This window comes from Pterocles gutturalis, unplaced genomic scaffold (assembly GCF_000699245.1).
Source record: "Pterocles gutturalis isolate BGI_N339 unplaced genomic scaffold, ASM69924v1 scaffold6077, whole genome shotgun sequence".
Taxonomy (NCBI): Eukaryota; Metazoa; Chordata; class Aves; order Pterocliformes; family Pteroclidae; genus Pterocles; species Pterocles gutturalis.
The window spans coordinates 66796-78579 of record NW_010112577.1 but is presented as its reverse complement, the minus strand read 5'-3'; the positions used below and the strand labels follow the sequence as shown (position 1 = coordinate 78579).

At 37.2% G+C, this 11784-nt stretch overlaps 1 protein-coding gene across 1 annotated transcript in view; it reads left to right on the top strand.

Annotated features, from left to right (window-relative positions):
* Positions 1-269: 269 nt before the first annotated feature.
* Positions 270-11784, top strand: part of LOC104462230 (teneurin-3-like) — a gene marked incomplete at its 3' end in the record, with an annotated part of 14980 nt that continues 3465 nt past the window's right edge. The window contains exon 1 of the mRNA XM_010074094.1: positions 270-501. Coding sequence (XP_010072396.1) covers positions 270-501 — 232 coding nt within the window. The remainder of the gene's footprint in view (positions 502-11784) is intronic.

Genomic DNA, 11784 nt, shown 5'->3' with positions numbered 1-11784 from the left:
ACAAGAAATTATTTGCAATTTTTTTTTTTATCAGGGTAGCTCCTGCATGAAACCCTCAAAAGTCTTGTAAATGTTACAGAAGTGCATCTCACCCATTGTTGATCAGATCTTTACTTCTCTTCCAGATAGTTAGGAAAAAATCACAGCAATTAGAGAACATTGTGACACATCAGCGGTTGTCTTTCTAATTTTGTTATAGGTGAATGTAAGCTGAATGTAGAGAAGACTTCCAAAAAGCTGGACTGATGTGCACAGAGAAGGAATGAAGTATGGATGTGAAAGATCGTAGGCCTTATTGCTCCCTGACAAAGAGCAGACGGGACAAGGAGCGGCGCTATACAAATTCTTCCGCAGAAAATGAGGAGTGCAGAGTGCCTACGCAGAAGTCTTACAGCTCCAGTGAAACCTTGAAAGCTTTTGATCATGATTCCTCTAGGTTGCTGTATGGAAACCGGGTAAAAGACTTGGTCCACAGAGAAGCAGATGAGTATACCAGGCAAGGTAGGCAAGATGGTTTAATTTAGAGTGTATAATTTATTTCTGCCAAGTAACAAGGCATTCTTGCTGTGGGAAGAGTATGTTTTTATACCAATTTAATCAGTTTTAGTAATACTCTACACACATAGTACACTTTACTTATATCTCCCTTAAAGTTTTACAAAGATGGGAAAGCATTGTGTACCATCTTTGAAATAAATAATATGATGCACAGGAAAGTTACGTAAATGGCCCATGTTGGGCAGTGGGTCATTGGCAACATTGCAAACTCAAGCGTGAAGTATTCAGGCCTTACAGTTTAAAAACTAGACCCCCAGCATAAATTCAACACATTAACAGATTGCCCAAAAGTTTCACTCGGGCATACCTAAAATGTAAATAGCTTCAGAATGGATCAAAGTAAACAAATACGACTGTTCCAAGGAGGCTGAGCCCCTTTGAACAGGTTTGCATTAGCTCAGTGCCTTTATCTTTTAGCTCGCAAGGGCAGGAACAGAGAACTGTACAGTTAGTAAATTAGTTCATGATTAATGCATTTGGGTTTGTTGCGAGATTTTTTTTTTTTTTTTCCAGTGGATATCTATGATATGTAACCAGATGCTAACAGGTTGCTAGAGCTCACAGCTGAATTTCTGAGTCCAGGATTACAGAGACATGAAAGATCGAACTATCCAGGGAGATGCTCAAAACCTGACTGGATATGGTCACAGGCAGCTTGCTGTAGCTGACTGTATTTGAGCAGAGAGTTTGGACTAGATGATCTCAAGAGGTCCCTTTGGACCTCAGTAATGCTGGAAGATTGCACTTAGGTCCATTTAGGGTTAAGCAGTTATACGTCACTTGTGGATTCAAAACTGTAGTCTCTGGAATTGACATTTCTACATTTCCCCAACTAAACTACGTAATATAAGAGAAAAAAAAATTTATGAAATATGTGGAGTGCTGTAGCCCAGCTATCTAAATGGATAAAGCTAGGTCAAGAGCTGAATGAACCTGCACTTCAGTCTTCTGTATAAAGCTATCTTCTCTTTTAGGAGGAAACAAGAATAGGTTTAGGGGTAGAAAAAGAAAGGTTCCTCGTTGTGAGGAAGTCCTTGGTTTTAATTTTAGAAATGTTTAAAAATATTTTCCCCGTTGATGGTTTTTCTTTGTTCCAAGTAGAATAACCTCACATTAGAATTAGAGCTGGGCAGATGGTGTTGGCTTTTTTGCCTACAAATGTTTGCAGGGAAATAAAAATATTTCTCTTAGGCTCACGTAACTGAGGCTTGCTGCTACTGTAGTCTGTCTGCTTTCTGCTGTGTATTTTTGGTTTCTGTGATGTGTTGAAACTTCAGGTCATCACTAGTTTCTAGTTTTTAAGCCACTAGTCACGTTGATCCCATTCCTTTAATGAGGTAGTATCAACAGGAATTTCTCTGAAACCTGTACTGTAGACACTTTTGTAATACTAGTGACAAAATTATATCAGAACAGGCAGCATTTATTTAACGAATTCATAAACTATTACCTGAATAGAGTACTATTCTTTTTAAATACCAATAGTGAAATGGAAGAAGTTATGTAGTCTAGCATGTCACATATGATGGTGCACTTGGGCTTAGGGCTTTTTTCTTCTTTATTTTCTTCAGAAAGCAGATAATATTTACCTAATACTTATTGCCCAGTAGGTAATAAATTACATGTGTTTGTAGGCCTAAAATGGCAGTCTGGGATGCGTAGTGTCATCTTCACCTTTCAGTGGTCTCTGCACTGTCATTTGTGCCAGTTTGATTTTCCTCATTGTCCTTTCAATTCTTTTCGTATGGCTTATTGGCTTCCTCTAATGCATGCTGGTTTAGCACCTTTGGGACTACCTGCAGGTTTGATAGGGTCAGGTTGTGAAGGGCTTGTTTTGCAGTCTTAGATAGTGTGTTCCTTTGATTCACCTTTGACTGAGAGAATTTACTGCTTCTGGCATTGTAAGCATTCTGTGGAAAAGGTGTTCCAGGTCATTCCAAAGGTTTTTAAATAATATATCAAACACCCTTCCCTGTACTTCCCCACCCCCCCCTCCCACCCCTGTCTAGAAATAGAGTGCAGATAGGTGGCTTTGACAGTCTAATTACAGTCTAGACTGCTAAATCAACAGGAAATAAATCTATAAGTAAAAAAGGCAAGTTTTAATAAATACATTTAATTGGAAATTAATTTTTAAATTAATCATGAACAGTGTTTCTTTTTTTTTTTTTTAATTTCCCCCAGACTGTGTAAAATAACAATATCAAGTTTCCAGTGTCCGCTGGAAAGTTACTGGAGCATTTACATGAATTTCTGAAGTCCGTCGAATGTGGCACAATTTAAAAATGTCAGTGTGTTTTTATGGCTGGTATTTTGGGGGAGAGTCCTTCAAAACTTCCTGCTAATGGATCAAAATTTCCCCACCCCTTCCTCCTGAGTTGTCTCAGGAAGACACAACACCACATCTTTGTGCTTCCTGCTTCCCCATATTCTATAGTAGGAATTCAGAAGGCGGTGCTGCTATAGGAGGTAGGTTTACCCTGTTCAGTGGTAGGTTTATCCCAGGAGATCTTTGCTTGTGGAGAAGTTCTCCAATTGTTAGTTCAAGTCACAGAATCTTTTTCCCTGTCTGTTGAATTTCTGTTTCTTGAGATTAATTGCATAAATAGAAAAAAGAGCCTGAAAATGCATATGTTTGTAATTCTAAAAACAGCATTTAAAACATGTAATAAATATAGCTGGGATTATTTTGTTAATTTTGAAACCCAGTTGACAGGACTGGAAGAGCAAGTATGCTCGTTTAGGAAATTGTAACTTCATCTAGGTAATATGCTTTCAGTTAACATCAATGAGAGATAAGACCTACTGTTGTCTCCTTCCCTTCTTCTCAAGCCCCTTCATCTGTTGCAAGACTGGTTTTGTTTTTAAACTCTTTCGACAAGGATTATTTAGCCTACTATTTTTAGAACTTCTAATTTAGTTATTTCTTTTCACTTTGTAGTTAATCCCCACGTAAGATTCCAAAAAATCAGTAAGCCTGTGAATAATTAAATGTAGCACCTAGCCATGTGAATGAAGACCATGAGCTTTCTGTTTTAAAAGTATTTTTAAGCTAGGTAACTCAACTTTGTATTGCATGTTTGAGAAGATACTTAATCTCATCCTTGACAATGGATGAAGCACCATGAAAGACTATTTCCTTTCCAAGGTGTGATTATATGATTGTTTGCTCTTTATGTGTTAGGGAAGAAGAAGACATGTATTTTCTTATGCTTTGAAGTATCCAACCACAATGAGCAGCCCAATTTAAATATACAACTTGTCTAAGAGAATTCAGCAACCTAAATACTTGTATTTTGGAATGGGCCCAAGTATCTTACCGAATTCAGGATTCAAGCTGACTTTATAAAGTTGAATTTCTCTGCTGTACAGAGAGAAATTCCTGTGCTTACAAAATTAAACTACTGCGTTAAGTGACATAATGTACATAAGTGACTGCTATGCAAAAATATCTCAAGTGTGACATGACTATGGAGTGGGAGGGAAGGACTGTAGAAATATAGAATGTAAGTAGTATTTAAAAAATTCCATTTGGAAATAATAATTGAAAGTAATAATATAACAATATGAAAATGATTTGAAGGAGATAATGAATTAAACCTGGACTCACAAGAGCTGAAAAACTCTTTATGCGGGTATTTTAAGTTAGTAAGAAAAATAGAGGCATGGAATATGCAGTACCTCTTAAGGAGACATTATTTAACTTCAAAGAATTTTGTTTTTGCAGGACTGTATAATGATCCTTGTAAAGTGATCCACGTATCATGTTAGCAATTTTTTGCACAGGAGTGGGAGGCTGACCCATGAGCACCGATGGCAGGATGGACTGCAAATTTGAACATGTTTGAATTTTTATGCAAAATAACCACAGCACTGTTTGTGAACTTTGTGAAATGAAAAGCTGAGCAGCAGGACGCCTTTTGCTCCTTAGAGCTGCAAAAAGAGGGGCTGAACTTGCTAAACGAGCAGAGAAAAATAATTTCTTTCCTTCATAACCTTCTGGATCACTGATACTAGGTTGCTGAAAAGCAAAGCCGTTTGCAGTACATTACACTGTGCAGATGTATCGTAGCTGTCGTTCAGCTGATACTCCTGTGACAACGAGATTCTGGTGCTAGAAAAATCTCACTATTCAGTGAAAGAGGGACCTGAAACAGTGATATATATGCTTCAACAAGTTTGTTTTATTATTTAAGATATTAAACACTGCCAGGGATACATTTTTAAGACTTCAGAAACCTGAAACATTAATTGCAACTTCTAACCTAATGTAATGTAGCTCCAAAGTCTGCTGCTTTTTAATACTAGCTGCTCAAAGTGAGTTATTTGGATAGAAAAATGATTAATGTTTTCAGTCACCATGAATGTCAACTGTAGGATTAAAGGATTTAAATTGTCATGTTTTTAAACATAAAGCTCGAGGACTTTAAACTTCACTGTCTGAAGCAGTGGAAGGATAGATAGGCAAGACCATTTTTGACTTTCCACTACCTACGCCTTATTGATGAGCTGATTTTGACTATTGAGCAGGCAAATGACTTTCAATAGAACTGAATCAGCCCATTTTGCTGATTATTTGCAAGGTATGAAAAGACATAGAAGGGACTTCGTGATCTCCCAATGAACAAATTAACCACCATTCAGTGACACTGCAAGCACTGTCTCTCAAAATGTAAGGCAGCTATTAGAATTAGTGTTTTCTGTTCCTGACTGTGGTGCAAGATGTGTCCTCATTGTCATCATGACAGATAGTTTTTTATTATGCTAAAACACAGCCACCTGCAGTATTGGCCTGATTTGAGTGGGTAACTTCTGTAAGCAACATGCAGTGCCAGTATGTTCTGGATGATTTTGTGGCCTTGAGCTAAGCACATAACCTTCTGCCAGAGGTGGGCTTTTTCCTTCTGTAATTCAAGAATAACAACACCTACCTACCTCACAGACGTGTTGGGAAGATTAATTAGTTTATGTTTGCAAAATGCTTTGAAGATTAAAAGCGCTGTGAGTGCTAAGTAATATTATCATCTTTCATTGCTATACTAGTCACTTCTTAAAACAACAATAAGAAGTTAATTGGTTTTCAGGTTCCAGGTGATAAGGATCTGTTGACTTTTAAAGTTACTCTATCAGCTGCAGAGTGGTACTAAGAAAAACATTTTGCTTTTATTTGATTAGGAGTATATGTATCTCACGCTCAGTGATACGCACACTTGCTCTGAGGTATTCATCTAGTTGAAATTGGCCCCTTGTGGACCATGGCCCATAGATGAGTGACAGATCTGGAGACAAAGGGCAATTGTGATTCTCCAGGGAAAAATCAACCTTGGTTATTGGCAGTAGACTGCCTGATCAGGCATTTCTACACAGCCTTGATCCACAGAGTAAAAACCTTGTCTTTGACTAGTCCAGTTGCAAAATAAGATAATTAAGTTCTTGATCATAATGATTAAGGATTTATAAGGTGAGCAATGGGCCTTCACAAGGACTTTCAGCCACATGGAAAGGAAGATACTGTAGAGGGTCTGTAATTGCTCTTGTATCTCTCTCTCCATAGCTCATATACTGAGATGTGTGTGCTGCTCCTGTTCATAATAAAACTAAACTGAGGACTGGGGAGAGAAATGGATCACATGCATGGCTATGAAAGATGACTTCAGTATGTTAAGATCTACAGAGAGAAAGCTAGAAAAGTGTGTGGTTGGAGATGGCATGAGGGGTGGAATGAAAGAGGCTGAAGGGTCCCGTCTGTCCCATCCATTGATTCAGCGCTTAGGGCTGAGTCAGGGCTGTAGGCCAATCTGTGAGTGGTTGCTTATTCCATCACTGGAGAATAAATGTGGAAAGTGAAACAGAATAATTCCTCAGAAAGTTCTTTGATACTTTCTGAAATTAGTTTGTAAAATATCACAATTTACTAGCTTGCGAGTCAGTACTCAGCGTTAGTGAGCTTATTAAAGCTGAAAGAGGAAATGGCAGAGCCATGGGAACATGTTTGCCTCACGTTTTGTGTTTCTACTTTTTTTGTTTTGCAGTGCCATAAATATGTCCGAGTCATAAATCCTTTCTTGTCTTCAGTGTAATGGACGTTTTGCTAGGAAATCTAAATTAAGACACTGCTACAGTACATTTATTATGGGAGTTTACAGAATGGAAACACTTTTGGGGGGGCGTGACAAAGATGTGAGAGAGGGAGTAGAAGAGTTTTTTATTTCTGCAGAAATCCTTGGGTCTGTATTGTCTGTTGTTTCTTGCACTCAGCTACAGCGATGTCCTGAGTGCCTCATTCTGTCCGTGCATTGCAGAGCTGATTTGCATGCATTTGGGATACTTATTTATGAAATCTACAAATAGAAGTGTATGGGGCTATTCTGAATAGGTATGTTGGATTTTCTCTTTACACCAGTTCAGAGCCTGTTGAACTCATCAAGTTTTCTACCATGCTGTGAGACATATCCCTCTGTGGGTCTGTCTGCTCACTTGTGGTGGCAGATGTGCCTTTCCTTCATGGAAAGGCAGAAATAATGGTAGAGTTTACTCTCCTCCATGTCTGGAGGAACAGCAGTGAGCCTGAGCTCTACTTTGCATGCTTCTCTACACGCTGCCTCCTTCCTCCTCACCTTCTTTGCCCATTTCAAGCCGTATGTCATGTCATTAGTATCATACTGACCTTAATGTGGCAGTTCATACCTGTCAGGTCTGTGACTGTAGGCTCTCTGCAGACTGCATATCCATCATCTCTACATTTTTTACCCTTGGGACAGATTTTCTTCACATCTATCAAATTTAGGCTTTATTTGTATTTTGTAATAAGTGGATGCTGAGATGTTGATGATTTGGTCCCAGGATCCAAAGATTAAGAGAGGGGCCTAAAATGTCTATACTGTTATTCTGGTCATGATCAAGATTTTGTGTTCCTTGCTTCCCATGGAGTTGTATTTCTTTTTAAAACCACAGAATGTTGGTTTTGGGTTTTTTTTTTTTTTTTTACCTTGCAGCCAATGATCTGGACAGCTGTGTTAGTTTATCTTAATTTAGTTTGTATATTATGTAATCATAGTCATAAAACGAGATTTTTATATAAAATCCCCAAATTTAGAACCATAATGTTTAAATTATTACTTCAGTTACTGGAACATTATTGCTGATGTTGTAGCTTGAAGCTTTGAATTGTGAAATTACCTTCAGCTGACTTTAATCTTACTCTGTGGTAACTTCAGAAGGGCTTGATGAACAGTCCTTTATCCTTATACTGGATTAAGAAATGCTTCTTTATGTTCGAGTCTGTGGATTAGTATTGAGGATCCCCGCCACTCTCAAGACTAACAGGGGATAAAATTATGAGTCTCCCGTACTGCACAGAAGAGTCTGCGTGTTTGAACTGTAACTTGGAAAAATCAGTAGCAGGAAGATACTGTGTTTCATTTGCATTGATTCTACTCTGTTTCTTAAAATAAAAACTTTCCTAGGCTAGCATTTCACTCAGTATCTCCTTGTGATTCTGTAGTTTAACGCTAGTAAAAATACATGGCTTGTTTAAATATCAGATTTGGAATACTTTATTTTCCATGAAACAGGAAGTGTGGGTTGTTTGGGGTTTTTTTGGTAGAGTTGACTCGGGTTTTGAGTCTTACATAGAGTTCTTCTACCAAGAGTGGTACAAAAAGTGCAGCTCAGGGAACTCAGTATCTGGCTCTGACTCTTTCAGAAGTCACTGAGACCATGACTCAGTTCCCCATACGCTTCTGATAGCCCATAAGGAATGGGAGAACTGTGGGATTCATGTTTGCTTAGAAAGACAAGCACTTGAAAATTATATGCACAGTTGCTAAGATTTAATATAATTTAATGGTGTTTGTTGTTATGTAGCGTACTGGATATATTGGAGAAGTAACTGTCTTTCATATGAATCTTACAGCTCCACTCTAAATCAGATAATGACAAGAAAAGGGAGTTAAGATGGAAAAGTTAACAGAGCAGAAAGGTTAAGAAAGAGAGATTAAGAGGTGACAAGGAAGAAGGTTGTGATGAATGAAGAGAAAAACCTAAGAATTAAAAACAGGAGGAAAAATGTGATACAGTGGATTAGGATGGCTTAAATTTCACAGCTAGCTTTCACAAAAACAGGAGAAAATCAGACTGAAGTAATAACAAAATACTATGCCAAATCAGGAAGAAAAAATGTTACCATAGGCAAAGCTCATTACTTCTCAGTCTTCACTGCGATTTCTTGCATCCTAACAAACAAAACTCTGCAAGTACAGCTTTGAAAACTCCTTTTTTAGTAAATATATTGTGAAATTTGTGTGACAGAAGGGATGGTATCACATCTATTACTCATTCTCTTTTGTATAATTGTACTCTACCCACCTAACATTCTGACTCTGGAGACAGCAACCATGTATTTCTTATCTGAGTTTTATAGAGCATCCAAAGCCTCTGTTTTGCTATTTTCTTTTTTAAGTTCTTTGTCCTTTCATTTCCAGCAAATTTGTTTTCCTGTTTTATATTTACTTCCAATTCTCTGTCCCTGCTCTCAAGACTTTTCCTTACAAAAGACCACCTTTGTAAGTGTGACACAACGTATTTGCCCCAGTAAATGGGAAAAAAAAATCTATAAAGAAGTTACATATTTTTTTCCTGAAGAAACCAGCTAGAATTGACACTTGAAAGTAGGTGATGTTTAAGATGCCATAGGATTGTGTGGAATTCTTGCTAAACCAGTCCAGCTCCGTTTTGATCATCTAGGAAGATGACATCTACCCCACGTTCTCAGTGGTCCTGTAGGGACTAGCTAGTGCCCTGAGGACAGAAGGGACAGTTGTACTGCCTATTGTTATATACAGAGAAGCTCATTTTTTCGTCTTTAACTAGCACATAATTGCACTGTGTATTTTTTCAGGAATTTACAGTAAAGTGAACAGGCCAGCCAATTTGCAGTTAACAGAACTATTCCTTCATAGTTGTCGTGCATATGACTTAGGAAGGCAAGGTGCTGTTGAATCAGGTCAGTAGTCTTGAGCCCTTGGTTGTACAGAAATGATGAAGCATTTCAAAGATGTGGTGCAGCTGTGTGCTGGCTTCCACTCTACAGAGTGTTCAGAGGTATTGCAAACGAGCTTCAGGTAAGGAGCTTCAAAGAAACAAAACATGCCCACTATATAGTGTCTAAACATAGATACAAAAGGAAATAAGTACATTTCCCATATCAAAATAGCAGAAAACTGCATGGTCCTTGCAGCAGTGCTTTGATGTCAGTGCTGCTTGTACAATAAGATTATATGATAAGCATTGCGTTATGAGGATGTCTGTACACAGTAGTCTGCAGACAGAAAATAAAAACCTGAGAAAAAAATTTTTCCTCATTTTCTTTCTAAATAAATGAGACTTCCTTTAATTTAAAAAAAAAAAAAACAATCAGGATTAAGTAGGGAATCGAGGAAATGTAAGGGAGAAGATGGGTTCTCCTAAGGACCATGATCATAGTTTTGCATCTGTATAGCTTTAGTTGTTTCACAGTTTTTCTAAGTTTAATATAAGTATTTTTGTCATGCATTATCACAGTCATTATAGGGAAAACACACTTGATTTTTGAGGGGCACAAAGGTGTTATAGCCAGAGGGAATAAGACAAGATACAAAGGAAGAACAGATTAGAAAGGGGACTGACAAATAATGAAGGATGCAGAGAGAGCAGGCATAGCATGAAACTTCATCAGAAATGTAAGCAAGAGCCAAACTAAACAGAATCTTGAGTATGGACTTGGGTGGGTTTGGGACCTCTGCCTTTTTGGTACTATGTCTATCCTGTTACGACAAAACCAAAGGCAGCAAACGCACCAAACTACAATTCCTTGGGTTTAAAAAGTAGGGGCATGGGTGTATTTTTAAGCTAACTAGGCAGATGCTTTGGAGGCTTTTCAGGTTTTTTTTTTCTTTCCCTCTTTTCCAAAATAGTCTATTGTTGTTAAAACCTGACTTGTCAACTTATCAGTGGTTATTGAATTACTAAGGATAGTGCTCATGTCTGGAGATGCTGACAAATTCTGTGTTGGATATTTTTTGTTGATTCCTTCTGTTTGTTTCTTTCCTCTTTTCATGGTTTTTGAGAAAATATCTCTGTGTCTATATTTAGTATAGATCCAACTTAGTGAAGGACTGACAACTGGAGAACCATGGGGGCCTTTTCTTTTGTTTGGTAGTCCTCTTCAAGAACCCATTTCCACAGATAACATTTCCAACTTGAAGCTTAAGTTATTGTCAATGGCTTTGAATAACTTCCCCAATTTAGGCTGGGGAAACAAGAACAGCAGGTTTCCATTTAATTCCAGCTGTTAACTTCTGACTTTCTAAAATAATATATAATTTCTGCATATATCAAACTTGCTTCTATGCAATATTTGATAAAACTAAAAAAATAATTTACATTTCTAGATGATGTAACCTGTGTGATACTGGCAGATAAATATATACATACACTCTCTTTTTAAAAATAATAACTATATACATATAAACATATTAATGTTATGTCGGTATACTTTTAAAAATTTATTTAATGTAGTTAAGGAGGTACACCAATCGTATGTGGATCATTGTTTAGACAGAAAGTGGTTGCAACCTAACAGGTAGATGTGTATGTTACTGTTGGCAAATGCTGTGTCCTTAACAGTGATTGTTGCACAAGCTTCTGAAAGTTATTTTAGAGTTATTACATTAATTTTGTTATTCTCTGCACAAATGGACCTGTCAGCATTCCTTATACTACCCACAAATTTATAATCCTAGCCAAGAGAAATGCAGTATCTAATAGTAGAGTGGTAGTAAACAGCATTATTGTCAGTTTTTAAAACCTAGCTTCATGATACATTATCCCAAATAGTCCAAAACCCCAAAGGCATCTCCAGAACAAGTCTCCTTGAAACATTGTGTGTATTTTTTTTCTTTTATACACTTCATACTTTTTTTAAAGGAAGGCAAAAAAAAAAAAAAAAAAAAACCACAAAGCATTATGCCTATCTGTTTATTCTGTGTCAATATTTTCTTATCAGGAATTAGTTCACTACAATCGCCAAATTGTTTTTAAGTCTTTATGAACTGTTGAGGCACTTATTGTCAGTGGGAGAAATTGCAAATGTGTGTATAGTGTAAGAAACTGATGATTAAATCCCTCACATTGAAGTTATTCTGGAAAGGTTAATTAGAAACTCGAAGAAAAGAAGAAGGAGAACAT